This window comes from Pan paniscus, chromosome 17, assembly GCF_029289425.2.
Source record: "Pan paniscus chromosome 17, NHGRI_mPanPan1-v2.0_pri, whole genome shotgun sequence".
Classification (NCBI taxonomy): Eukaryota; Metazoa; Chordata; class Mammalia; order Primates; family Hominidae; genus Pan; species Pan paniscus.
In genome coordinates, this window is record NC_073266.2 from 30,470,207 (window position 1) to 30,495,732 (window position 25,526).

Consider the following 25,526-nt stretch of genomic DNA (forward strand, 5'->3'; position numbering starts at 1 on the left):
TCAACCTTTATACTGGCCACTGTCAGTTGCTTACTCTGCATTCATTTTCCTCTCTTCCTTTCCAGTAGTTCCCCAAACCCTTGATTTTGTTCAGTGATTTAGTCTTCCACAGTTCGTGGCTCAGGGATGGCTCATTCCATCCCTAGACTCAAGGGTGAGGCTCTTTTTTTTTCATAAATAAAACTTTATCTTGTAGAATAGTTTTACGTTAACAGCAAAATTGCATGGCACGGAGCATATGAAGATTCCCCACAATCCCTTGCCCTCAAGCCTATGCATAGCCTCCCACATTATCAACACATCGTACCAACGAACAATCAGCACCACACAAAGTCCAGAATTGATATCAGGATTCACTCTCGGTGTGGTATATTCTATGGATTTTGGAAACTATATAATGGCATATATCCACTACTATAATATCATACAGAATAATTTCACTACCTGAAAAAGTCCTCTATGATCTACCTATTTATCCCTGCCTCTCCCAGCTTCTGTCAAACACTGATATTTTTTACTGTATCCATAGTTTGGCCTTTTCCAGAATGTCATATATAGTCATGGGTTGCCTAATGACAGAGAAACGTTCTTTTTTTCATTTTTTATTTTTTATTTTTTTGAGACGGAGTCTCCCTCTGTCTCCCGGCTGGAATGCAATGGCGCGATCTTGGCTCACTGCATTCTCTGCCTCCCAGGTTCAAGATATTTTCCTGCCTCAGCCTCCTGAGTAGCTGGGATTAAAGGCACATGCCACCATGCCTGGCTAATTTTTGTATTTTTAGTAGAGACAGGGTTTCACCATGTTGGTCAGGCTGGTCTTGAACACCTGACCTCGTGATCCACCTGCCTCGGGCTCCCAAAGTGCTGGGATTACAAGTGTGAGCCACTGAGCCCAGCCAACAGAGATACATTCTAAGAAAAACATCTTTAGGTGATTTCATCATTGTGTGAACATCATAGAGTGCTCTTAGACAAATCTAGATGGGATAGCTTACTATACACAGAGACTATATGTTGTAGTCCACTGCTCCTTGGCCACAGACATATACACCATGTTACTGTACTGAATACTGTAGGCAACTGTAACACAATGAGAGTATTTGTATATTTAAACATAGAAAAGGTAATGCATTAGCTATGAAATTACAGTGGCTACAATGTTACTAGGTGATTTTCAGCTCCGTTATAATCTTAAAGGACTACCATCTTATATGCAGACCCTCATAGACTGAAAGATTGTTATGTGGAACCTTACTGTAGTTGAAATCATACAGTATGTAGCATTACCATATTGGCATCTTTCACTTCTTAATATACACTTAAGTTTCCTCTGTGTCTCTTCATGGCTTAATAGCTCATTTCTGAAAAATATTCAATTGTCTCAATGTACCATAGTTTATCCAGTCATCTACTGACCTCTAGGTTGCTTGTAAGTTTTAGAAATTATGAATAAAAAGCTGCTATAAACACTGGTGTGCAAGTTTTTGTGTTGACATAAGTCTGAAGTTCCTTTGGGTGAATGTCAAAGGACACAACTGCTGGATTGTACAGTAAGAGTAGGTTTGCTCTTGCAAGAAACTGCCCACCTGTTTTCCAAACAGGCTGCACCTATTTTTACATTTTCACCAGCAACAAATGAGAGTTCCTGTTGCTCCACATCCTCCCAGCATTTGATGTGTGGCAGTGTTCTGAATTTTGGCCATTCTAATAGGTATGTGGTGCGAGGATGCATCTTCATCACTGCAAATCAGTGGTTTTCAATATCGGCATCACTGGGGAATTTGTTAAAAATGCAGATTCCTGATCCAACCCTAAACCAACTGAATCATAAACATGGGATAGAAGCCAGTCAGGATCTTTTCACAAGTCCTCCAGGTGATTCTGATATACACTGTCATTACTGAAGTACGTTAAAGTTTAAGAATAAGTGCACTAAGGCAATCAATCCATGAAAATCTGCTAGTTATTATTGGTCCTTAATTGACGTAAAAGATTGAAAGAAAAAAGTTACATTCTATGACTGGGGAAATATTCTTCTCTGCCCGTTAGATGTGAACACAGCATGTTTCCCCAGTTGCTTTTAAATGTCACCTTATCACCACAAAGAGAGCCAGCCTGGGGTTGAGGCCAATAGATCAGAGATTTGGAAAGAGCCCATGTCCCTGGGAAGATTACTGAGTCACTGAACAACAAACTGTAAAGGGTGCCTTACCTATGGATTTCCCATTAATGCGAGTTAATAAATTTCCTCATTGTTAGCCTATAGGGGCATTTATATTACTTGCAGCCCAAAACGTCCTGATTAAAACCATTTATTTGTGATGCTCCTGTCTGACCTAATATTTATGTTGACTTTCAGAACCTCTTCTCTACAACTGCTCTGGGAATCTCTGTAAGCTTTGCTTCATGTAAATGTGTGCACACACTGCACACCAATGGAGAACTTCAGAAACTAGAAAGCTGTGTCCAGGAGGGCAGGAGACTTGTTAGTTTTGCCTACTAACTGTATCCTCAAAGCCTAGGATACAGCAGATGCTCAAAAATATTAGACTAAATCAATAAATGAATAAACAAATGGGGCAAACCAAAATGAGCTGTGACTCAGTTGTGCCTACTCGGCTTTCATAGCAGCTGCCTTTTTAGCTGGTTTCCCTGTGGTCACATGCTGCCTGCCACATTCTCAGGCTCCACGTCAAGCAAAATGCAAAGGTGAGAATGGACCATTCTCCTCACACATCATTGAAGTGCAAAGGAACTGTCCCCAGAAGGCTCCTCAGCCCTGGAGTCTTCCCCTCAAGTCTTTTTTTTTTTTTTACCAGAATCTCACTGACTAAATACTCTAAGTATAAAAATAAGTTCTAAAAAAATTCAACAAAAATGTAGAAAAATATCTTCTAAAACAAGACTAGAAAGTAAGAAGCCATTAGGAAGAAACAATGGGTCATTTAGCAAACATAATTGCATATGTAGACATCTACCAAGATTAAATTAATATATATTTGGACTGATTTATATTCCAATGATACCTTTATTGTGTGTATTAATGAGTATGGGTAGCCCTAAAAGATACAATTGATAAATTTAACTACATAAAATGTGAAGATTTCTCTATAATAAACCACAAATAAAGTCAACAGCAAATGGTAGAATAAGAAAAATATTTTGAAAACATATGACAAATGGTAAATAACCCTACTATAGAAAGTATCCCTACAATTTAAAAAGGAAAAGATTAGAAAGCATCCTAAGGACAGAAATGGACAATTTGCTGAGGAAGAAATATACTGAATACATGCATGGAAAACATGAAATGCGAATTAAAACAAGAACATATAATTTAAAAACCAATAAATTGATTTTTTAAGTTTTAAAAGATCATTAATATTCAATGCTCGAAAGTATTTGAGGACCCTGACATTGTGACACCTTGCTGGTAGAGCATAACTTGATAGAGCCTTGTAGAAAGTAATCTGACAGCACCTACTAAAGTCTTAAATGCATATATCTTTGGCCCTGCAATTCTACCTTAAAACTGTAAACTTAACTTATAGAAATCGAAATAATTGTATACAATATATATAGATATTTACTGAAATATTCCCTTTATTAATGAACAAAACCTGACCATCCATCAAGAGAGGAGGGGCTAAATAAATTAGGTCATCCATATTACAAAAGAATAAATGGCTGCTAATAAGAGTGGGTTATATATATTATATGTGGGTTATATATGTTTATATAACATGTATTGTACTAGACTCTAACAACTAGAGAGCTGTTCAGAAAATACTGGCAGATGTGAAATCAAGCTGATGAATAACATGTACAATATAATCCTATTTGTTAGAATTAGTAAGGGAGGGACTGAGGACATATATTGATATTTACACACCTAAATGAGCTTACATAGAGATGTTGAAGGATAAACACAAAAGGATTAACGATGATGATTTCTGGCAAAGGGACTGAAAGAGGAGGGAATCTGTTACCTTCTTCATCATATACTTCTATATTTTTTGCCTTCTTATATCACATCTATGACTTCAGTGATTTTCAAAGGCCATTAACAAGATATAAACATTAGCAAGTAAAATGTTATTTATCATGAATTCATTACTCAAATTAGGAGCATTATAGCTGAGCTAAAGAACAGCAAAATAGCAATACATAATATTTAGCAGAAATATATTTTAATATGTATATTTTTTCAAATGTTAATGTATTTCTAAAAAGCCCTTTAGAAAGGGTTTCAATGCTGACTATAAATATGTGTTTACAGTCACTTGTCCAGATGGATAAGAAGGAAATATTGCTATTTGGTCAATGGGAATATTTTACCTGAATAGTTACATTACTTATATTACTCACTCTACAATGGTAATAACATGGATGGAGGATCAGCAATTTTGGTATCAAACAGCTCTATTATCTTTTCTATTTTAATAACAGGTATAGCCATACTTCCTAATACAATTTCTTGTATTTATAATTTAAATTCCATTTATATGCATTATTCATTTTTAAAGCATTCTATTCACTTGCAGTTTATTCTAATAGGTAATTACCAGTTATTTATATTCTTAAAATTAATTTATAAAAGTGTTACACAAAGGAACATGGCTAACCCTCATAAACTAAAATTTTGACATATTATCAATCTTTCATAATCTGTTGTTATGACTATACAAGGTTTAGGTCTCATTTATCTTACTTCTTATTTAGTTTTTAAAAGCACAAGCAGCATTATCCTTACAGATGAAGTTGGCAAGTCCTAACTGGAGGCCAGATGCCACTGAGTATGTCCCAGTGAGCCCACATTTCGTGTTAATGAGGACGAATAAACTGAGAGCTGGGCGAATAAGAAGAGAATGCATCTGGATGTGCTGACAGGAGCATGGATAGAAGGAAGTACACAGGACATATGAGGTCAAGATAAAATCCACCTGTTTCCCAAAGCATGACAGTGGTTCCAGACATAACACATAATATACCTGGTAAGTCAAGAGTGACTGAACTTTTCCTAAAATGTTCAGAAGACAAAGGCTAAGACTGGCTTTGCCCGCTCTCAGGCCAGGGACACTGGATACAAGGTAAGCCTGGCTCACAAGCAGCCCTATGGTCAACAATTTTACCTGTGTGCTTTAATTCCTTACATCCACACCACCAAGACCCCAGTCATCCAATCTCACTCAATAAGGGTTCACATACCTTCCTGGGGTATGTGTGCAAATGAGCAAAAGAGAAACGTGTCTCCCAGCGCACCTCAGCCTTCTAGCTCTAAGCAAACTGCCATCAAGCTTTGAGTCCTCTGGATAAACTTACAAGTGTTAGAGTGGGCTGGGTGAGGTGGCACATGCCTGTAATCCTAGTACTTTGGGAGGCCAAGGCGGGTAGATCACCTGAGGTCAGGAGTTCACTACCAGCCTGATTAACATGGTGAAACCCCATCTCTGCTAAATACAAAAATATTAGCTGGGCGTGGTGGCGCATGCCTGTAATCCGAGCTACTTGGGGGGCTGACACAGAAGAATCGCTTGTAACTGGGAGGCGGAGGTTGCAGTAAGCCGAGATCATGCCATTGCACTCCAGCCTGGGTAACAAGAGCGAAACTCCGTCTCAAAAAAAAAAAAAAAAGTGTTAGAGTGGGGGCAGAACCCTCCAAAAAGTTAAAAGTGTCAAAAACACTTATCATGTCACTAATAATTGCAACACATCCACAACCACAGCATAACAATGTCTCATATGTAAATGAAGTATTTGCAGTTATTCTATTTTTTTGCCACCCTGCAGAACAGGGACCCTGGGTCACTATGCTATTTTCTATCCCGACCACACCTTAAGGAGGCAAAACAAAAAGTTTTCCCAGGTTCCAGTGAACATGTGATCATTTCTTTTTCTTGGCACTACCTTGAAGATACATACATATTTTTTGTTTTGCTTAAACTGCAACTTGTATATGTGTCAAATGCAACCCAATCCATTCAGCTTAAAAGTCCTATTGAAAGATTTCACCATAGGAGTGTGTTTCCCTTGTGGTAACAAAACATAATTTTGTATCAGCATTTAATAGTAAACCTACTTAGGATTCATTCGGGAGCCACCAGGTGACCAAAGTACTCTGCTAACAAGTTTTCCTGCATTAGCATATGTAATTTTCCCAGCAGCATTATGAAGACAATGCTGGTACTGTTTAAAACAAACAAACAAACAACAACAACAAAAAAACACTGACCAGAAGGATTAAGAAACTAGGAATAGCAAGGTTAACTCATTTGTTGAGAGTTTTTAGCTATTTGTGCCAGAACCAACATTCACCCACCCAAGTCAGTCAGACTATAAAGTGAAAGAAGTTTCCCAGGGGAACACTGTTTCCTCTGAATGCTCACAAAGGCAGTCACAAAAGTATAAGCCTCTATGATAATTTAAAGCAGTCAATTATGCTCCAAGTCCTTTCAAAACACATACGTATGCAGTACATACAGATTATGCATAGGACCCCAGTGTAGTATAAATGCTAACATAAAGATCATAAAATATAACCTCTCCACATTATAAATGTGATAAAGAATTAAGGCATCTGCTCTAATAAAAAATTAATCATGTCATCATCAATAATTTTTTTTCTTACTAAATATATAAGAGATTTGGGGGAAATTAAGATGGCCTGGGGTCTCTTTAAGAATTGTTCAAAGGAGATTTAGTAGATGTCTTCCTTTCCTAGGAGATATTGCAGCAGGATGCAGAGGCATCCTCAAACATGCCAGGGGCTGCAGGACCACGCTCACAGCTGTAGCTGGTGCTCAGACAAGGCCTCATACTAGTAACAATCATGTTTTTCCCATAGCAAACCCCCTCTGACAGCGACTGATGACCTGTCAGATCCCTAGAACAAGGAAGCTGGTCAAGCCCCTCACAGATAGACAGACAAAATACAGCCTGAAACGGTTCTGTGATTCTTCCCCATGTTAGATGGCTCATTAGAGGGACAGCAGGACTAGGCCACAGGCCCCCGACTGCAATCTCCAGCTCTTTCCCTTGATTTTCCTGGCCTCCTCAGTGTATTCAAAGCTACACAAGAAGCCACCTGCAAAGATTTCAAAAACAAGCCTAGAGGAAGTTGAGGAGCACTGTTAGCACGCTCATTTTTCACAGCCAAAGGGCCTGCCTGACACCTTCCAGAGAGTCACAACACCTTAAGAGTCACTGGATAACTCTATGAACAACCACCTCCATCTGTCCACACTTTTTAGAGGAGCTTCTGAACCTCTCATGCAGAATTGCTCCAGCAGTTCTATTCTATCCCCCTCTGCTGCTGCCTTAGGGTTCAAGCACAGGGAAAGTGCTGAATCCGTGTTTAAGGGCAGCAGAACTTGAGGTTTAGGTATTAATTACAGAATCTCTGGGGCCTAAACACCTGTAAGGAAGGGACTGAATATATTATAATAAAAAAGACACTGCATTGCTGATATGTCCCTGTCCTATGTACACGGTGACGTGACCCAAAGTATCTGACATCTGCAGCATAATAGGGAAGGTACTCCTCATGCCCTTTTAATGTTCATAATTTAAAAAGGTTTTTAATGGCTTCATGTATTGAAAATTCATTAAAACATGTTGCCCTGTGGCAGAACTGTTTTAGAATTAGAACACTTTTAATTTCTTCCCTGGTAAATAAACTTAAATCAAAAATAAATTATGCTCCACTCAATTAGGTCTTTGGCCTTTATGCCTTCCGAATAACAGCCATTGTTAGATTAGCTCCCACATGGCCCCAGGTACCTGAGGGTCAGCCCTGTAAGTCCAGATACTTATTGCAATGCCAGTGATAATTCTGTACAGAAAACACAAATACTACTATCTTTGATTTAAGAGAAAATACATCAGGTTTTGGCAGGGTTTAATTTCAGATTATTCCCATTTCAACCAGAATTATTTCCTTTTTTCCCACAGAAAGAAACTAAAAATAATAAATAAATAGCAGCGAGGTCAGCCTTCGGTTGAATGCAGGCATGGTGCAGTTTGGGCTTCATGTAATGCCCCCTTGCCAAGGAACCTGTCACTACTCATTTCCAACATGAGAATCTCATTCAGATATATTTAAAACGAATCACTCCAGTGTTACCACTAGGCAAACACAGCGAATTAATATTTCAAAACCAATATGAACCTAAATCTAGTGACATTTAGACTGGACCGGGTATGACAGACAGGGTGTGCTACTACATAAGGCACACTGAGAGATATTCTCAGGGTATAAGATAAAAGAAAACACAACACCGTAAATTTGTATTTAGTACAAAATTCCCACAGTCGGGAATGTTGGGTCCTTACTGTGAAGGAACACTAATCCTTTGTTTATCCTCCATATGTATATATATGTTGCCTATATATTCCCTCCCTCCAATACCCCCAAATATATGTTTGTTTATGTATGTTATTTGTTCATAGAAGAACAAGGCAGGCATACAAGAAAGCTACACAAATACATCTGTTCAAGTGCAACAGTACGACTGTCATCACAAAAAAATAGGAGATTCACAAAACTGCATATCACAAATGGGATAAGCAGACACTGAACCTTTCACAGAACAAAGATTGAAAGGTGAAATGACTCCAAATAGTGGCAAGGTATGTCCAGTATCTTCTGCCACTGAAAATACTGCAGATATGATAGCTATTACTGCATGCTATCAAAGCATCTAAGTACAACAAAATACATTTTAATGTAATACATATTCCAAGTTTTTATTATAGTTATGTAAAAAGCTCTAACTAGGCAGATACTAGGCAGACAAATATATAGCTCTACGCAGGCAGATATTAAAACTCAATCATTTAAAAAAATGGAAGTTATAAAAACACTATCGCTTTTATAAAAAATCACATTTATAAAAATGTGTATACTTCTTACACATCACATTTATTAAAGACTTCTAATACATCACTCCTATTCCCAGCAAGCAGCAGGCTAGCTGTGGATGGGATGGCTCTGCCATTAGGACAGAACGTTTCTAGGATAACTGATCATACTTGGACTCCTCAGGAACCCAGCAGTACATGCTTTACTAGTAAACATTTCCCTAAGTCATAAAGAAGGTGGATTTTTAAACTGAATGCCAAAGTCAGTGCTTATAGTCTCTAAGTAGTTCACAAAGAATTATATGAAACAAATATATACAATTCAATTATCAGCATAATTAAAAAGGTGCAATCGCACACGTGATGACATGGATAAACCTGGAGAACATTATGCTACGTGGAATAAGCCAGTCACAGAAAGACAAATACTGCATGATTCCACTTATAGGAGACATCTAAATAGTTAAATCCATAGAGACAAAAAGGAGACTGGTGGTTGCCAGGGTTATGGGGAAGGGGAGTGGAGAGTTAGTGTTTAGTGGATGCAGTGTTTCAGTTTGGGAAGATGTAAAGATTCTCAATAAAACTAGTATTTGATAGCACAATAGGGTGACAAGAGTCAATAATAATTGTACATTTAAAAATAACAAAGAGTGTAACTGGATTGTTTGTAACACAAAGGATAAATGCTTCAGGTGATGGATACCCCATTTACCCTGATGTGATTATTACACATTGCATGCCTGTATCAAAATATTTCATGTACCTCATAAATATATACACCTACTATGTACCCACATACGAGCAACAGGTTCTGGAGATTGGCTGAATGTACTTAACATGATTTAACTGTACACTTAAAACTCGTTAAGATGGTAAGTTTTGTTATGTGTATTTAAACATAGTAAAATAATAAAAAATATCATCTCCTACCTCTCTCTTCTCTATCCCTTCTTCTATTTTTCTCCATAACATTTATCATTTATCTGACACTGTATTGTATACACATGTGTTGTGTGTAGGTAAGTGTGTAATATATATATATTAGACACAGGGTTTTACTCTGTCGACGCTGGAGTGCAGTGGTATGATTACAGCTCACTGCAATCTCCAACTCCTGGGCTCAAGTTATCCTCCTATCTCAGCCTTCCGAGTAGCTGGGACTACAGATGTATGCCACGGTGCCCAGCTAATTATTCTTCATTTAATTTTTTGTAGCAATGGAGTCTTGCTATGTTTCCCTGGCTGTCCTCAAACTCCTAGTATCAAGCAGTCCTCCTGCCTTGGCCACACGTATATATATATATATCTATGTTGCCTATATACTCCCTTCCTCCAGTACCCCAAAATATATAAGTTCTGAAGACAGAAATCTTGTCACTCTACTGGCAGGGCTTGGAATAGTGCCCGGCAAATACGGATGCTCAATATGCATCTTATGGATAATTTTTTAAGGTGCAATCATTATTGTTTCAAATATTTTTAGGTATATTAATGCTAAAGGACACATTTTAATTAAGCTTTGTTTCACTCTTACCAATCTTAATTGTTTAGTCATTAGTTTATAATAATCCTTCGTTAGCTCCTGGGGCCAGTTATTGGCAAGTCACTTAACCACAGTTAATAACCAATAACCAGAATACATAAAAAGAAGTATCTCCAAATAAAACACATAAAAAGCCCACTGTGAAAATTAATCTAACAACATCACCCATTTCTCTGTTTCAAGTAGCTACTATTCAATGGCTTATGATATACAGGCTGCACATAATTTGAGAATATAGGATACATTAGAAATCACAAACTAAATTGCATTTTGTTTAACTGGATGCTGAAGTAATTTTAACTCTCTGAAGTTACCCAACTATAGCTGAACTGCAAAGTTGGAAAACAATTGGATATGTATATAAAGCTTGAAGGTAGCTTGACTATAATCACTTTTTACAATAACCCATATTGACAGAGCATTTTATCACTTTGAAAAATGTCTTTACAGATAAAATCTAACCTGATCTTCAAAAACACCACTGATACAGTCAGGGCAGGTGTTGCTGCCCCAAATTAGAGATGAAGATGTGGAATCAGGGAAGCTATGTGATTGGATCAAGGTCTTGCATGGAGAGCTTGTGCATATATTTGGAAATAATTTTCAGAAGCATAAGAAGCAAGAGTTTTGGAAGTGTGTTACAATACAATCCTTGCAGAAATCCAACCAGGTAATGAGACTGTGTCTACAAGCCACACAGGAATGATGGGTAATAAATAGTGATCTTGCCATTTTAATACAAGAAGCTAAATACAGTTTCACGGGTGTCACCAAAAAATGATAGGACAGGTGTCACTGATGCAGCACAGAAACGAAAACATAGAGCTTGGCCAAAATAAACAGATTTAACAGATGAGAACATAATGCACAACTGCAAAGAATTCTATGAGCCCACAATAGAAATCATGGTTCTCAGATTTTAGATTTCCCAGATAAGCAATATTTCTAAAACATTGGGTAATGAGGTAGCCAGTGTCTAATTCTTCTGAATGAAAACATTAAAAGACAAAAATTTATTAAATGGTAGTTAACTCTGATTGACCACATGCTATATGTGAGTGTTTGTTCTAGGCAACTGATATTCAGTAGCTTATTAAGGCTCACAACAAAACAATGAAACACATATTATTATTATCATCACCTCTGTTTTATAGATAAGGCAACTCAGGCCCAGAGAGGGTTAGCAGTTTTTCTCTAGTCCTGTGTCTAGTGTCAGGCAGAGCCAACACTAAAACTCAGGTAGCTGCTCCCAGAGCCTGTGTTCTCAACTGCTGACTCTGGCTCTAGCACCCAAAAGCACTATTATTTCAAGAATTGAAATGATATTTTAGCACAAAACCCAGGCAGGAAATCTCAGAGTGAGTCAGTCCTTCAAATTTATTTTACTTCACTGTAATAAAGACTTATACGTTCTCCCCCTTTGCTCAGATTTTTGGAAATGTAATAGCAGACCTTCACTGTCCAAAGAATAGTACTTGATAAGCATGATTATGGAGTATTTAGACAAGGATGAAATAAAAATGAAACTGAAAGACTTTCAGGGTGGAAATATCTGGTGGATCATCTCATCAGAAAGCAAACAAGAAATGAATCATAGAATTTCATACTGAAGAGATCTTCAAGGTCAACCAGCTCAATCCTCTTCTGAATATAGAAATCAATTTCTACCATGTCAGGTTATGCTTGAACAAATCAGCCACAAGAAACTCACTCAGCTCTTGTCAAGTTTACACAGGTGCCCTTTCCTCCCCATCCCCTTCTCAGTTCTTTCCACCATTCCTCATTAGTTAAGAAAGGTTCCACATCCTTTCCTATCCTGATTGCCCTCCCCATGGGCAAAATCTATTTTGTGCTGTCTCTCTTAAAAAGCAGGAACTAGAAATAAATGTGAGAATTTTGAGAAGCCTAAACAGCACTGGTAGAGTAAGGCTATCACCTCCTTCAATATGGGCGTTTTGCTTTCCTGATGCAACCTAAGATTATTTTAGGATTTTTTTTTTTTTTTTTTTTTTTTTTTTTTTTTTTTGCAGGGGATGGTGAGGCACTAACATCACAGGGATAATTTATACAAGATGGATGATATTGTAGATTCATTTGCATTGAAGCCAAATCCTCAATCTCTTCTTCATACATATTGCTGCTAAATTGTATTACTCTAATTCCAAGCCAGTACTCTTGGCTTTTTTGAACCATACAGGAAGGATTTAGATTTATTCCTATTACTTATCACCCTATTAGATTCATCAACCATTTGCCCCTGGCCAAGGATGTTTTCCACTTATTGCTGCAGAATGCTTCTAGTCTCTCCCATGTTTATGAAATCCATGACTTGCTCTTTAGGTACTCTAAATGCTCACAAACCATCTGAATAATACTTTGGGACTGATACCAAATTTTCAGTCTATAATTTATAGCACACGTTTATCCCTTTAACTTGCTCCTGCTTCCCAAAATTCCACACTGATCATAATCAGTGATTACTGATATTACCTGCAGATTTTCTCAAAACCCCAGGTCAAGAAAGGGTGAACCATATTTCTTCCTATAGCAAAAAGTCTCATTTGACTTCACTTTCCTCACCTTTCACTTTCCTCACCCACCTAACATGCCTCCCCCTCTTCTTTCTAACTTTGACCCTTTCACCTAACATATCTCTCTCTATTTTCTAAGGGTGACTCCATGCCAGCACAGGGCACAACCAGACCATGCATCACGAACAGCGCCAACTGCAGGCTGCAAACAGTTAAGAGGAAAGGGCGCATCGTCATTAGGCTTTCTGGTTTAGGTGAGGTTTCATACATTGAGGCACAGTGTGGGCCTACAAATATCAATTCAAAATTGGTTTTCATTTCTTAAAAATAACTGTCAATCTATTATTAAAAGGTACTTTGTCTCTTTGAGCATTATCCATTTACACATTATGCAGCAACACCAAAAGGCTTCCTGAAAACACAGACACATGCATTATAATCAGTGGATATATATACAACAATGTGTCAATAGCTGAGATGTACAGACACAAAACCAAAAGAAAAGGCAAAAATGTGTAAAAAAAAAACAAAGAACAGGACTGGAAACACTATGTAGGTGGGGCTGCTAGTGACTAGAATTGAAACAGATCACAGTCTCTCTCCAGTCTAAACAATGAAATTCTAACCTGCTTTTGGAGAGAGACAGAAACCATATATTGCCATGCCCAAAACAGGAATTCTTAACACTAAAGTGAAATAACACTAAACTTACTTCTTACAGAGTGAGCTTAGAAGTAGAAAGGAGCTCACACGGGCTTCACTTTCACCATCTGTATTATGGGGATCAAAGAACCTGCCCTGGAGAATTCATAAGCCAGTGGTAAAATAACAGATTTGAAAGCAATGCCTATCTTGTCAAATGATATAGGCAGTATTATCCATAGCTATTGTTTGCACTGCAACAAATGATAAGATAAAACTTTTACAACAATGATGGAATTTATTCAACTAAATAGAGGAGATGATGAGGTTTAAAGAAGACAGGAAGAGAAAGGATTGGGAAATTCTCCTTTCTCCTTAGAGCCACCACTCAGGGCTGTGGGAATCACCAAATCAAAACAGCAGGTCTTATTCCAGGGACCAGACTGCCTGCACAAAGGTGCCATGAGGATACAGATGTGGGGTCTGAGAAACAGATGAAAGATGTACAAAACAGCAAAGTACACAGTCTACTAACCCAGGCCAGTCCCTGTACTCAATAGCATGTATCCCCAGAAGAAAAAAGTACCTGTTCCCTTTTCTAACAAAAGTCTTTTTTAAAATACAGAATTTTCCATGAGTATTGAACTTGTGGAAACAGTATAATACAAATTATGAAGAAAAAATTTAAAAACCAGCTACAATGGTTAAGGTTTAATAATTTCTCTTACTCCTACCAGATAGAGTCTGACTATGCTAAGCATTTTTAAAACTTAAGAAAGAAATGAAACATTGATAAATGTATTCTTATCTAATGCTATCTGAATAATTAACTAACACCATAACAATTTATGGAATCTCCTCATCTCAGCACACAATTCAACACAGAAATTCCTCATTTACAAGATAAAAGAGCACTTAAATATCCCAATATACTGTTTCTCTCTGCTTCCTACCACAGAGTAGCCATACGGAAACAACACTACAACCTCTAATTGGGGAGCTTCATTCAGGTTTTGATTTTTGGAAGATTTTACACTTCTCTCTCCATTAACCCTACTTTTACTTAAGTTGCGGAATGGGTTTAGCACAATTAGAAATTTATAATCTAAAAAACTAAAGACTGCACCCAGCACACAAATCACTCTTGCTTATGATCCAAACAGGCCCAAGTCATTCGCCAGCAGACCCTCCATTAAACACCCATCAATGAAAACACATCTTTAAGGCTATCTCTAAGATGGAATCTGTTATTCCAGAGCCCCTCCAGGCTGCTAGCACATTAACTATGAACATAAAACAAAGGGGCCCAAGTAAGAGAGTCTGACCTATTAGAGGACATCATTAGAGTAGACAGTTTCTGTAAACTTCACGGACAATTCCTATATGAACAATGTGGTACTCAGAGTAAGAAGTAAATTAACAATAGGAAAAAGGGTGGGGGCAGGCTGAGAAATACCAAGCCTGGAGGTTACTGGTCCCCAAGTTCACAAGCTGTTAGCTGACTATTCACAGGCTAAGGGCATTTTCTGTTCATACGCAGGTTTTGATAGAGCTAGGGGAAGCGTGCTAGTCATCTGATCAACCCCAGGGCTGCCAGTCAACAGCAGGAAAGACAATGACAATTAGTTGCAGGGTTCCTTATACTCACCAGCACACTTTGTTCTTGTCCTGAGAGCTGGACCAGGAGAGCCAGTGCCACCCTCCCCTGGCCTGGTCAGGAGCACACTAATCTCATATTCTGTATCTGGGTCAAGGTGTCCAATTTTATAGCTCGTGGAATCGACTGGCTGCCGGTCATTCCAGCTCCCACTGGCCGTGCAGTACTCCACCTCTCGGGCCACAATGGGCCCATCCCCATTGATGGAGTTGGCGTTGAGCTGTATCCACAGGTAGGTGGCTCCTACAGAGGCGAGCTGAGGTGGGGCAATAGGAACAGGTGGTTCTGAAAGACAAACCAGAAAGCTGTCTTTCAGATGATTTGTCTTCAGTCTTAAAAGAGCTAAACATGCATCAATTATTAAAATGTAGAAGATAACAAAATTTCAGGAATAAACTGATGAGAAAAATTTTGTTTGGGTTAATAAGAAAAAGTATGTTGATAAAGATTTTCACAGCATTCAAAGTTGTGAAATAAACCATCTTTAAACACATAAGCTTATTCAAGTAGGTATAACCCTAATTTGTTTTAGGACACCAACCACTGTGCATAGCATATACAAATTAGCATATCTGATACTTTTTGTAATGGTGAATACAGAAAATATTCTCAAGACAAAAATGCATTAAAGTGATGCCTGTTTTAGGATACTAATTACAATATCTTGAATGAGTAAGCCCACTCATTACAGTGAGTCAGTTACACAGATATCAAAGGATTTTTTTTTTCCACTAAAGTTAACTGGTAAAAGTTCTCTCAAGTAGTAGTATTTAAGCTCTAGGAAGCATTCATTGTTAATCTCCTTATTGAGAATGTCTTCAAAATCATCAAAGGTATTAGTTCTTATATCATTAAATTGTTTCCTTATATTTATATTCCAAAGGTATCACCACTTTAAAAACATGCCTGAAATTACAGTTTATCTCATCAAAAATACATTTCCAGGATGACTCATTTCCCAAAATAACTATCACAATGGATTCATTTTGCTACAGGAGAATCGAGCATTCTGGATAATGAAGTCCACCACTGCTGCCATTCAGGGAACTTCCAGTAGTAGTCTTACTAAAGCAGTGAATAGAAAGGAAAGCTCTGAAGCAAAAAACATACCATACCCAGCTTGATAAAACTAAGAAATCACTAGCAAACACACTTTACAACCCAAGAAAGTCCCTCTCTTTGTTTAAAATCTGAGACTGACTCTTTTCTATATCATTGTCAATCTTATCATAAATAGTACTCCCAGTATATTAGTTAGATGCCCGTTGAAAGGCTCTCTAGGCACTAAATGAAGGTATTCCACATGCCGATGCCACTGTGGGTGATACCCCACATGATAAATGAGATCATTGTACAAAACAACATATTTCTACCAGAATAAATCTCTCTCTCAGAAAAATATAAATCTAGTGATTTTTTTCAAGACTGTATCTACGGGTAGTTTGTGCCTTTTTGGCATGTTCTGTTTTTAACTCCTCATTTTGCTCATACAAATGCATGGAAAAATAAAATCCGCTATATCCTATTACTGGAATATGCTGGCTTCCTTGCTGAAATTTCTGCTACCCTCTTGCATCCTCTTGCATGGCAGACATAGCTAATCGATCACAGCCATGTTTCCTGCTGCAGAGGACCTCAGAGAAGCTAGCACCACATGAGGTTTGCACCTGAGATGATACCGGGTTAACTCCTAGACCAGCTAAAAACCAGCAACATTGGTTCCCTTTGTTGAGTTGGTTGTCTTAGTTCTTTTTTATATTCAAGGTGGGATAAGTCATATTGACTTTTTAAAATTGCTGGGGAAATCTCATTCGACTAAGTCAAAATAAGACACAAAACTGTGAATGAATTTTACTTCAGAGACTACAAACATAATGTAAATTTACTAAAATATTGTTCCTGTTGTTTATAAACTGAAACTTTGTGCTGGTTTTTCATTTCTTTAAACAGCTCTGCTTTAACTCACAATGATTTAACATCAATTCATATCATTAGGCGATTCCTTGAACCGAGACATGAAATGGGCCTTTTATGGTACATCCTAAGGCATTTATGTAGCCAGACTGAAAGAGCAGTTAATTGCTTTCGAGTTGCAAATGCTAGCAAGGGTTGTTGAATTGCCATTCAAAATGAAACTCAGGGGCAAAGTCACAAAGGGTCATGAGTACACTCACTCATTTAAGACATTGTTACTAGTATCCTAAAATAGATGGGACTTTAATGCATTTGTTTCCTGAGAATATTTTCTGTATTAATTCTCCATTAAGAAAAGTACCAGATATGCTAAATCAAATGAAGGATTCAACTAGAACCTGGAAATAATTGGGACAGACATTCAAAAGGACTTTTGGTTTACAGAAGAATCAGCACAAGAATAAGGCAACATTTAAATTTTCGTTTTTAGACAGAATCTTGCTCTGTCGCCGAGGCTGCAGTGCAGTGGCACCATCGTGGCTCACTGCAGCCTCCGCCTCCCAGGTTCAAGTGATTCTCCAGCCTCAGCCTCCTGAGTAGCTGGGATTACAGGTGTGTGCCACCACAGCTGGTTAGTTTTTGTATTTCTACTAGAAATGGAGTTTCACCATGTTGGCCGGGCTGGTCTCGAACTCCTGACCTCAAGTGATCTGCCAGCCTCGGCCTCCCAAAGTGCTGGGATTATAGGCATGAGCCACCACGCCCGGCCATCATTTACATTTTCTTTTCTTTTCTTTTTTTTTTGAGATGGGGTCTTGCTCTGTCGCCCAGTGCAGTGTTGCCATCTTGGCTCACTGCAAGCTCTGTCTCCCAGGTTCACACCATTCTCCTGCCTCAGCCTCCCGAGTACCTGGGACTACAGGCGCCCGCCACCATGCCCGGCTAATTTTTTGTATTTTTAGTAGAGACAGGGTTTCACCGTGTTAGCCAGGATGGTCTCGATCTCCTGACCTCGTGATCCATCCGCCTCAGCCTCCCAAAGTGCTGGGATTACAGGCGTGAGCCACTGCGCCCGGCCACATTTGCATTTTCAACAAATTTTCCCAAAGGGAAAGGATGAAAGAGGTAAAGAAGGAAGGAAGGAGAAGGCAAGAATCTTAATCTGTACAAAGTGATAAAAAGCAATTCAAAATATTTCTTAATTCAAGTGAAAGGACACCATAAAACTAATTCTAAATCAAGCCAGTAATGACAGTATTTATACACACACAGACATATATCTAATGGATACGCACATGTAAATGCCTAATACATCAATAAATATGTCAGTATCATATTTAACTGTATGAAATATGTTTACATATGAAATATAGAAATGTAACTAAATAGGGTATTGATATATATATGCATATATACATGCATTGTAGAGATTATATGAAATATTTTTATGTCCTTGGTTATCAAAAGTGGCTAGACATGAATAAAGATGAGAGTGATGGTTAGTCAATTAAAGGACTTGGTCTTTATTTGGGAGGCTGGCCACAAATCAGTGTGTGACCTTAAAAAGTTAAAAACTCTATGGACTTTAGTTTCTCCCATTTGTAAAATTTAGCACTCCAAATATGATATGGTATATAAAAAAGTGTTAAATTATAGACAAGTGGCCTAAAAATGTTAGTGTATATTTTAAAGTAATTGCCTCAAGGTAATAACTTTATAAAACTAGTAGTATCTAGCATGTTATCTCATTTAAAAATATATCTGTATACAAAATATGGCCATAAAATTATAATTGGAGAAAAAGTTAAATTTCATATTTGAGTCCTAACTGCATGCAAATTGTCATGAGCTGTGGCAGTGTGCAGAAATGGAAATAAGTCCCTGGAAATTTTTATCACAGTGAGCCAAGATACTACTACACTGCCATAAGACAGGAAAATGTGGTGCACAAATATGAATACGAATACATTCATTCTTTCTATTTATGTTTGTTCAGGTAGACTAGAAATTTATAATTTACTTATAACTTCCAACAAATTAACTTTTCCACAAGGGAATTTTTAGAGATACTACTAGATTTGCATCCCACTAATCAATAACATGGGTAGTGGCAGGTCACAGTGAAGCAATATAGCAACTGAAAGAAAAGGAAAAATAATCAAAAACAAATGAACCAAGATGAAAATTAAATAATGGTAGTAATAATGATGATGATAATGATGAACTCTAAAATGACGAAACAGTTTGTAGGCAAACTAGTGTCCTTTCTGTACATCATGATGTCTCACTTGCCAGAGCACTTTCAACAGGGTAGGGTGTGTACAGCAGGGAAGAATCTTAGTTTTGTTAGACTTTAAACCTAAATATTAGGCTGGTTCAAGTCTCATTACAAATAAAAACATGTTAAGAATCTGCTGTGACAAATACATTATCCGAGTAGGTATCTTAATGTGCACTTCCTTACGCCGAACATCAGTCACTGCTGCAGACGATTCTCGAGGTGGCCTCACTGGGGTGCACTGTCCCCCATAAGCTACGTGTGACTAACTAACACTGGCAGTGGTGATCTCACAACAGAGCATATGGCTGACTCATTGGAGGTTTTATAACAGAGGCTGTGTCCCTGGATATTCTGACTCAATATGGGTGTGGCAAGACAGGGAGGAGACAATAGGTGGGCAGGTATTTCTATTTTTAAAAAGTCAGAAAGGTAGTTCTGACATCCATTCCCCAGTGAAGACCACTGACAGACTGGACCAGAGAGAAGTTTATCCCTGTCCTCCTCTCCCTTCCCACCAAGGGCCTTTCAAGCACCCGCTGCTCACTATGTACACTGTTCTAAGTGTCCTATATATAATATACACTTTGCATTTGATCTTCCTCATGGCCCTGTAAGGTAGATAACATTATTATCTGATATCTACCTTACACACAAGGAAACAGCAGCACACACAGGGCAAACCACTGGCCCACAGCCACATACCTAGTTCTGGGATTTGAATCCAGCAATCTTTAAAGCTGCCTATCTTGAGAAATGTGCAGATAAAAGCAACACCACATAAAAAACAGACAATTTTTGTCTAAGAGACAGGGTCTCACTCTGTCCAGGTTGGCTGGAGTGCAGGGGCACAATCACAGCTCACTGCAGCCTAGAACTCCTGGACTCAGGTAATCCTCTCACCTCAGCCTCCTGACTAGCTGGGACTATAGGCAGTGGCACCACACCTGGCTAACTTTTTTTATTTTTACAAATTTTTGTAGAGGTGGGGTCTCAATATGTTGCCCAGGCTGGTCTGGAACTTCTGGCCTCAGCTTCTCAAAGTGCTGGGATTATATATGTAGAGAGATCAATTTTATGTGCCATATTTAACAAATGCAGGGAAAACTTTTCTTAAAGCAGTCCTCATTCTGTTCTCCTAGGAAAAACAGCAATGGCTTGCCACAGGTTGTCTAAAAATGCCTCATGGTACACCTCAAAGTCCAAATTATCCTGTCTGGGACCAAAAATTGTCTTGGTGGCTTAATGCTATAAATTCCTCAGCCTACAAAAAACCCATTAAACTGGCTAAAGGAAACTTATTTCCCCTTTCTATTTTCCCTCATCCCCCACCTTCTTAAATATAATGACTCAATTTTTCAGTCATGCAAAATATACTAATAGAACCTAACTGGAACATTATGAATGTTAACACAGTATAATCAATATGGCTTGTGTGATATGACTGAGCATGTTTATACTGACACTGCTTCATTTTATTAACCACTCTGCTATCATAAACACGCTGGCTGATGAATATTTGCATTTTAAGTGATTTTCTATCAGTAAAAAATTTTATTCCTTAAAAAAAAATTTATAAGTTGTAATCTCTGTATATAGAGTTGGCAGAAGACTTTGCCAAGAGCACATTCATTGTTTTTTGTGCAACTAAATCAACATAGATAAAACACATTTTTCAAAAATATTGTTCACGTGCAAAATTTGTACTTAAAATGCAATCCATCAAAATAGCCTGTCATCAAACCACTGCTCAGAAACAGACAAGGGTAAGTTTGAGCTTTAAAGGGATAATGAACTAACAACACCTAACATATCTACTTTAGAAGAATATTCTGGTATAAAAACACATTAAATACCTTTAACTACCAACTCTGCATAGTTTGATATTCCAACACCTCCTTCAGTGCGAATCATGCAGCGGTACTTTCCAGCATCTCGTTTGGTGGTATTCACAACACTAAATGAAGCAATGAAGCGTCGGGAGCTGGTCACCTTGATTTCCTTCAGAGGAGCATCTCGTACATCAATGCCCTGTATCAAGTGGGGTGGGGAGGACAAAAAGAAGCAATATAAGCTGTCAGAGCAAAACAGTCAGACACTCAATGGCATATTATCCATGCTATTTTCATGCAGACCTTGGTGCAGTTGCTTATTACCCATGGGCAGTTGTACCAGGAGAATAGCTGAGCAGGAAACTAAAATTCTGCCATGATCAACACCTTAAAGACTGAGCGATGCAAAATTAAGTGTGAAGACATTTTTTGTTTTTGCCTCTTCAAAATATTATGTTAATTAGTGCAACAGGGGAGTAAAAATACACAAAACTTGTTACCTTGTTTTCAAACTATCCACATTTGGTCTTATAGCACTTTCTCTTATTTGTATGCTTGACTAGGAAATAAAAGTAGCTCACCCACTACCCTATTACTGACCTCATTTTATAAATGAAGTAATAAACACTGTATTAAGAGTAACATTCAACTATAAGTTAGGTTTTAGAGTACTCCCTATTGAACAGGACTAAAAGAATAGTTCAACCCTTTTGACGTTCTTACAGAATTAGGTGCCTAGTAACTATTAAATGACATTCATACATAACAAGAGAGGTTCCTCTCTACATCCCATATCCCCAGGACCATATAAACAAAGTTCCACAGCTGGGGCAGTTTGGTCTTTTATTATCCCCGTATACTAAGTAACCCTTTTAGTTATGCACACTTGGAAATCCATTCTATGCTTCCAATAGTTTAAAGCCTCAAACCTCGTGGCTTCAAAAGCAGGTTAGAGATTTAAAGTCTCAAAAGCAGGTTAGAGATTTTAGTTCTCTCTCTTGTATGCGCCCTTGCTCTTGCGCTCTCTCTCTTCTCTCTCTCTCTCTCTCTCTCTATATATATATATACACACACATATATATAAAGTTTCTCACACCAACAGTCCCCCATAGACAAATACGAATATCAACAAATATCTAGCCCTGAAAGCGGAAACGTGTGTGTGTATTTTATAATCAGGAAAGAGGCTATCTTTAACATGTTATTTATAAGTATTAGTAAAAAACAATGGACAAAGACCTCAAGGCTAATACATGATTATTATGCCAAGTGTAATGCCCAAGCACTATGTCCGTTATTCACTCAGCAACCACTCTTGGCATCCCAACCAGGTGCTATCACTATGTCAAGACAGCATGATCACAATGGTACACAAAAGAAAAGTGGTGGCTGGGCTTATGGGCCTGCAGTTGTTTGGGGTGTATAGGTTTAGAGTGAATACATCATCAAAAACGATGGCCAGGGTGGTTTAGGAAAGATGAGCTGGCTAGCAGAAACCCCATTGCAGACAAACTGCAGATATAGTGGCTGTGGGAGGCTAGTCTGAGGAAGTGACATGTGAGTTGAGATCTGAAGGGTAAACAGAAGCTAACCAGGCAAAGGGGAAGGGTGGGAGGGGAAGAGCATTCTAGTTATAGGAAACGCTACAGGAAGATCAAGATGGTGAGAAAGAGATGAAGGCTTTGGATGAAGTTAAGGCAGCCAGTGGAGCTAGGGAGGTGGGCAAGCACCTGTGTGCTCAGGGACTTGCAGGCTATATTAAAATGTTTACATTCAGAGCTATGAAAATGCTAGCCTACAAAGGAATCAAACTCATCTGTATTACCCAGTGATTTATACTATGCAAAGTCCTTTAAAAGCTTTTATCTGTGATATTTTCATTGGCCGAATCACCTAAGGGACACAAGTTTGGGAGTTAGCCTGACCAGTATGCCAAACCTATAGTGATCATCCAGAGTGGTTAACCTTCATAGAGCCTCACTTCCTAATCTGTAAAGAGGAGATGATACCACCCACTGTCAGGGCTGCTGGGAGAACCCACAGGCATACGCAAGGACACAGCCATAACAATTCCACCATGCAGCCCCGCCCAAGCACTGGAACACCTGAGTGATGAATTCAAGGAGAAAGGCAGAGCAGCTATCAAAGTACCACCTTTATTACTGATAAACCTGAGACTGAGGAATATGACTTAAGAGTGCAGGAACAATGGGCTTGCTAATCCTGAAGCACAGAATAAACAGACTCACTAACCCAGTCCCAGGCCAACCTAGAAAACCACAAGGCCTCCCATATGTTGAGTGCTGCTGTAAAACTCACAGGATGGAGGGACAGGGTTCCCATAGGCAGTCAGCTCCCCAAAGAAGGGGCTGGGCTAGGCATGCTCAGCCCTTCCTCCCAGGCAGCTTCAGCTTGGGCAGTGAGAAAGCAGACAGGAGTGCTGCAATAGTACAGTTCCTGCCACTTGGAAGGAAACATCATGAGTGGGGAAGAACAGTTCCATCAACATTATCTTTAGTATTATCTGTAAAACAGTCTTGTTTATACCACACAATGCCGTAAGTCAGAAAATAAAGTCCCACATATGTCTGCGTGTGTTTTTTTCACTAAATGCCCTAAATTTGTTCTCATAGACAGCATCAAGAAGTTAAAAAATGAAACAAAACGAAATTTAGCATTAATAATACAACAGGAGAAGGGTTCCTCTCTGTTTTCCATAGATATTCAGTCTCTGATTCTCACCCCACCCCAGGAAATAAGCAAATTCTAGCCCTAAGGATAATCTTAGACATACTACTCCCTAGTCTTGTTTCCAAACTGAAAAAGAACCACATCTCTGGTTTTTGAAGCGAAAAGAAATTAAGCCATAAAGGCAGATTGCATATCTGTAAGTATTTGTTTGTTAACAACAACAAAGAGGCCTTAGGGCTATCTATCCATTTATTTATCTATTTACTTGCTGCATGAATCCTGTAATAATATCCTTTTGTAATAATCTCCTAATATTTTTCCAAATAGAAGCATCTATCAAAAGAATGTTTATTCAAAAACAATTTCAAGTTTGCACTTACTGACCCCTCACAACTATTCAAGGCTGTACTGAGGGCACTCAAATAAAAGAAACCCTCCTTTTTGGATTTATGCATATGCTGAGAGGAGTATGACTCACAGTAGCACTGTCTTCATGCCACAGATGGGCCCTATAAAATAAACAGCCTCAGACTAGGAGCCCTGCGTGACTCTAGTGAGTCATATGAACGCTCAGGAATGAGCCTTTAATAAATTTTTAACTCCTGTACTTAATCACATGAAAAGTCAGATTCAGCTTCAAGAGAAATAGTACATAGGGAGGAGAAACCAAGTGCTAAGCAGCAATCATTTTAGCTTAGAATCTACACAGGAATAGCAAATCACACATCTTACTCAAATCTGCAGGCCATTTTGTATTAAACCATTCATATGTGCATGGATTCAGGCATTCGTTCAACCAATATTCAGTGACAGTCTTTTATGGGGCACACACTATATCATATAAGAGAGCATAAAATTAAAAGAACCATCATTTACCTAATTGAGTTTATTGTCTGGCTAGAAGAAAAACAGACAAGGCAATAATTACAACACAGAGCAATGAACTGCCTCCCATAGCACAGAGGAGAAGACCTGACTGGATGTCTTAGTTTGTTTTCTGTTGCTTGTAACAGAATATCTGAAACTAAAATTTATAAAGAAATTTATTTCTTTCAGTAATGGAGGCTAAGAAGCCCAGGTCAAATGGCCTCATCTGGTGAGGGCCTTTTTGCTGGTGGGGACTCTGCATATTCTTTTTTTTTTTTTGAGATGGAGTCTCACTCGGTTGCCCAGGCTGGAGTGCAGTGGCGCGATCTCTGCTCACTGCAAGCTCCGCCTCCCGAGTTCACGCCATTCTCCCTGCCTCTGCCTCCCAAATAGCTGGGACCACACGTGCCCGCCACCATGCCTGGCTAATTTTTTTTTTTTTTTTGTATTTTAGTAGAGATGGGGTTTCACCGTGTTCACCAGGATGGTCTCAATCTCCTGACCTCATGATCTGCCCGCCTCAGCCTCCCAAAGTGCTGGGATTACAGGCGTGAGCCACCACGCCCAGCCGGGACTCTGCAGATTCCTGAGGCAGCATAGGGCATCACATGGTGAGGGGGCTGAGTGTGCTAGTTCAAGTCTCTCCTCTTCTCATAAAGCCACTGGTCCCTCTCCCATGATAACCCATTAATCCACTAATCCACACATG

The 25,526-nt window shown here is 38.5% G+C and overlaps 1 protein-coding gene across 19 annotated transcripts in view; it reads right to left on the bottom strand.

Annotated features, from left to right (window-relative positions):
- Nucleotides 1–25,526, bottom strand: part of PTPRM (protein tyrosine phosphatase receptor type M) — an 826,562-nt gene that overhangs the window by 423,668 nt on the left and 377,368 nt on the right. For 12 of the 19 annotated variants that reach the window (XM_003817914.7, XM_063597202.1, XM_055102562.3 and 9 more), the window contains exons 6-7: nucleotides 21,284–21,458; nucleotides 15,227–15,520 (exon numbers count right to left, since the gene is read on the bottom strand). In XM_003817914.7, coding sequence (XP_003817962.2) covers nucleotides 15,227–15,520; nucleotides 21,284–21,458 — 469 coding nt within the window. Of the gene's footprint in view, nucleotides 1–15,226; nucleotides 15,521–21,283; nucleotides 21,459–23,578; nucleotides 23,708–25,526 lie in introns of those variants that run through there. The other 7 variants (XM_055102563.2, XM_008971192.4, XM_034943550.3 and 4 more) reach the window with 2 other exon arrangements.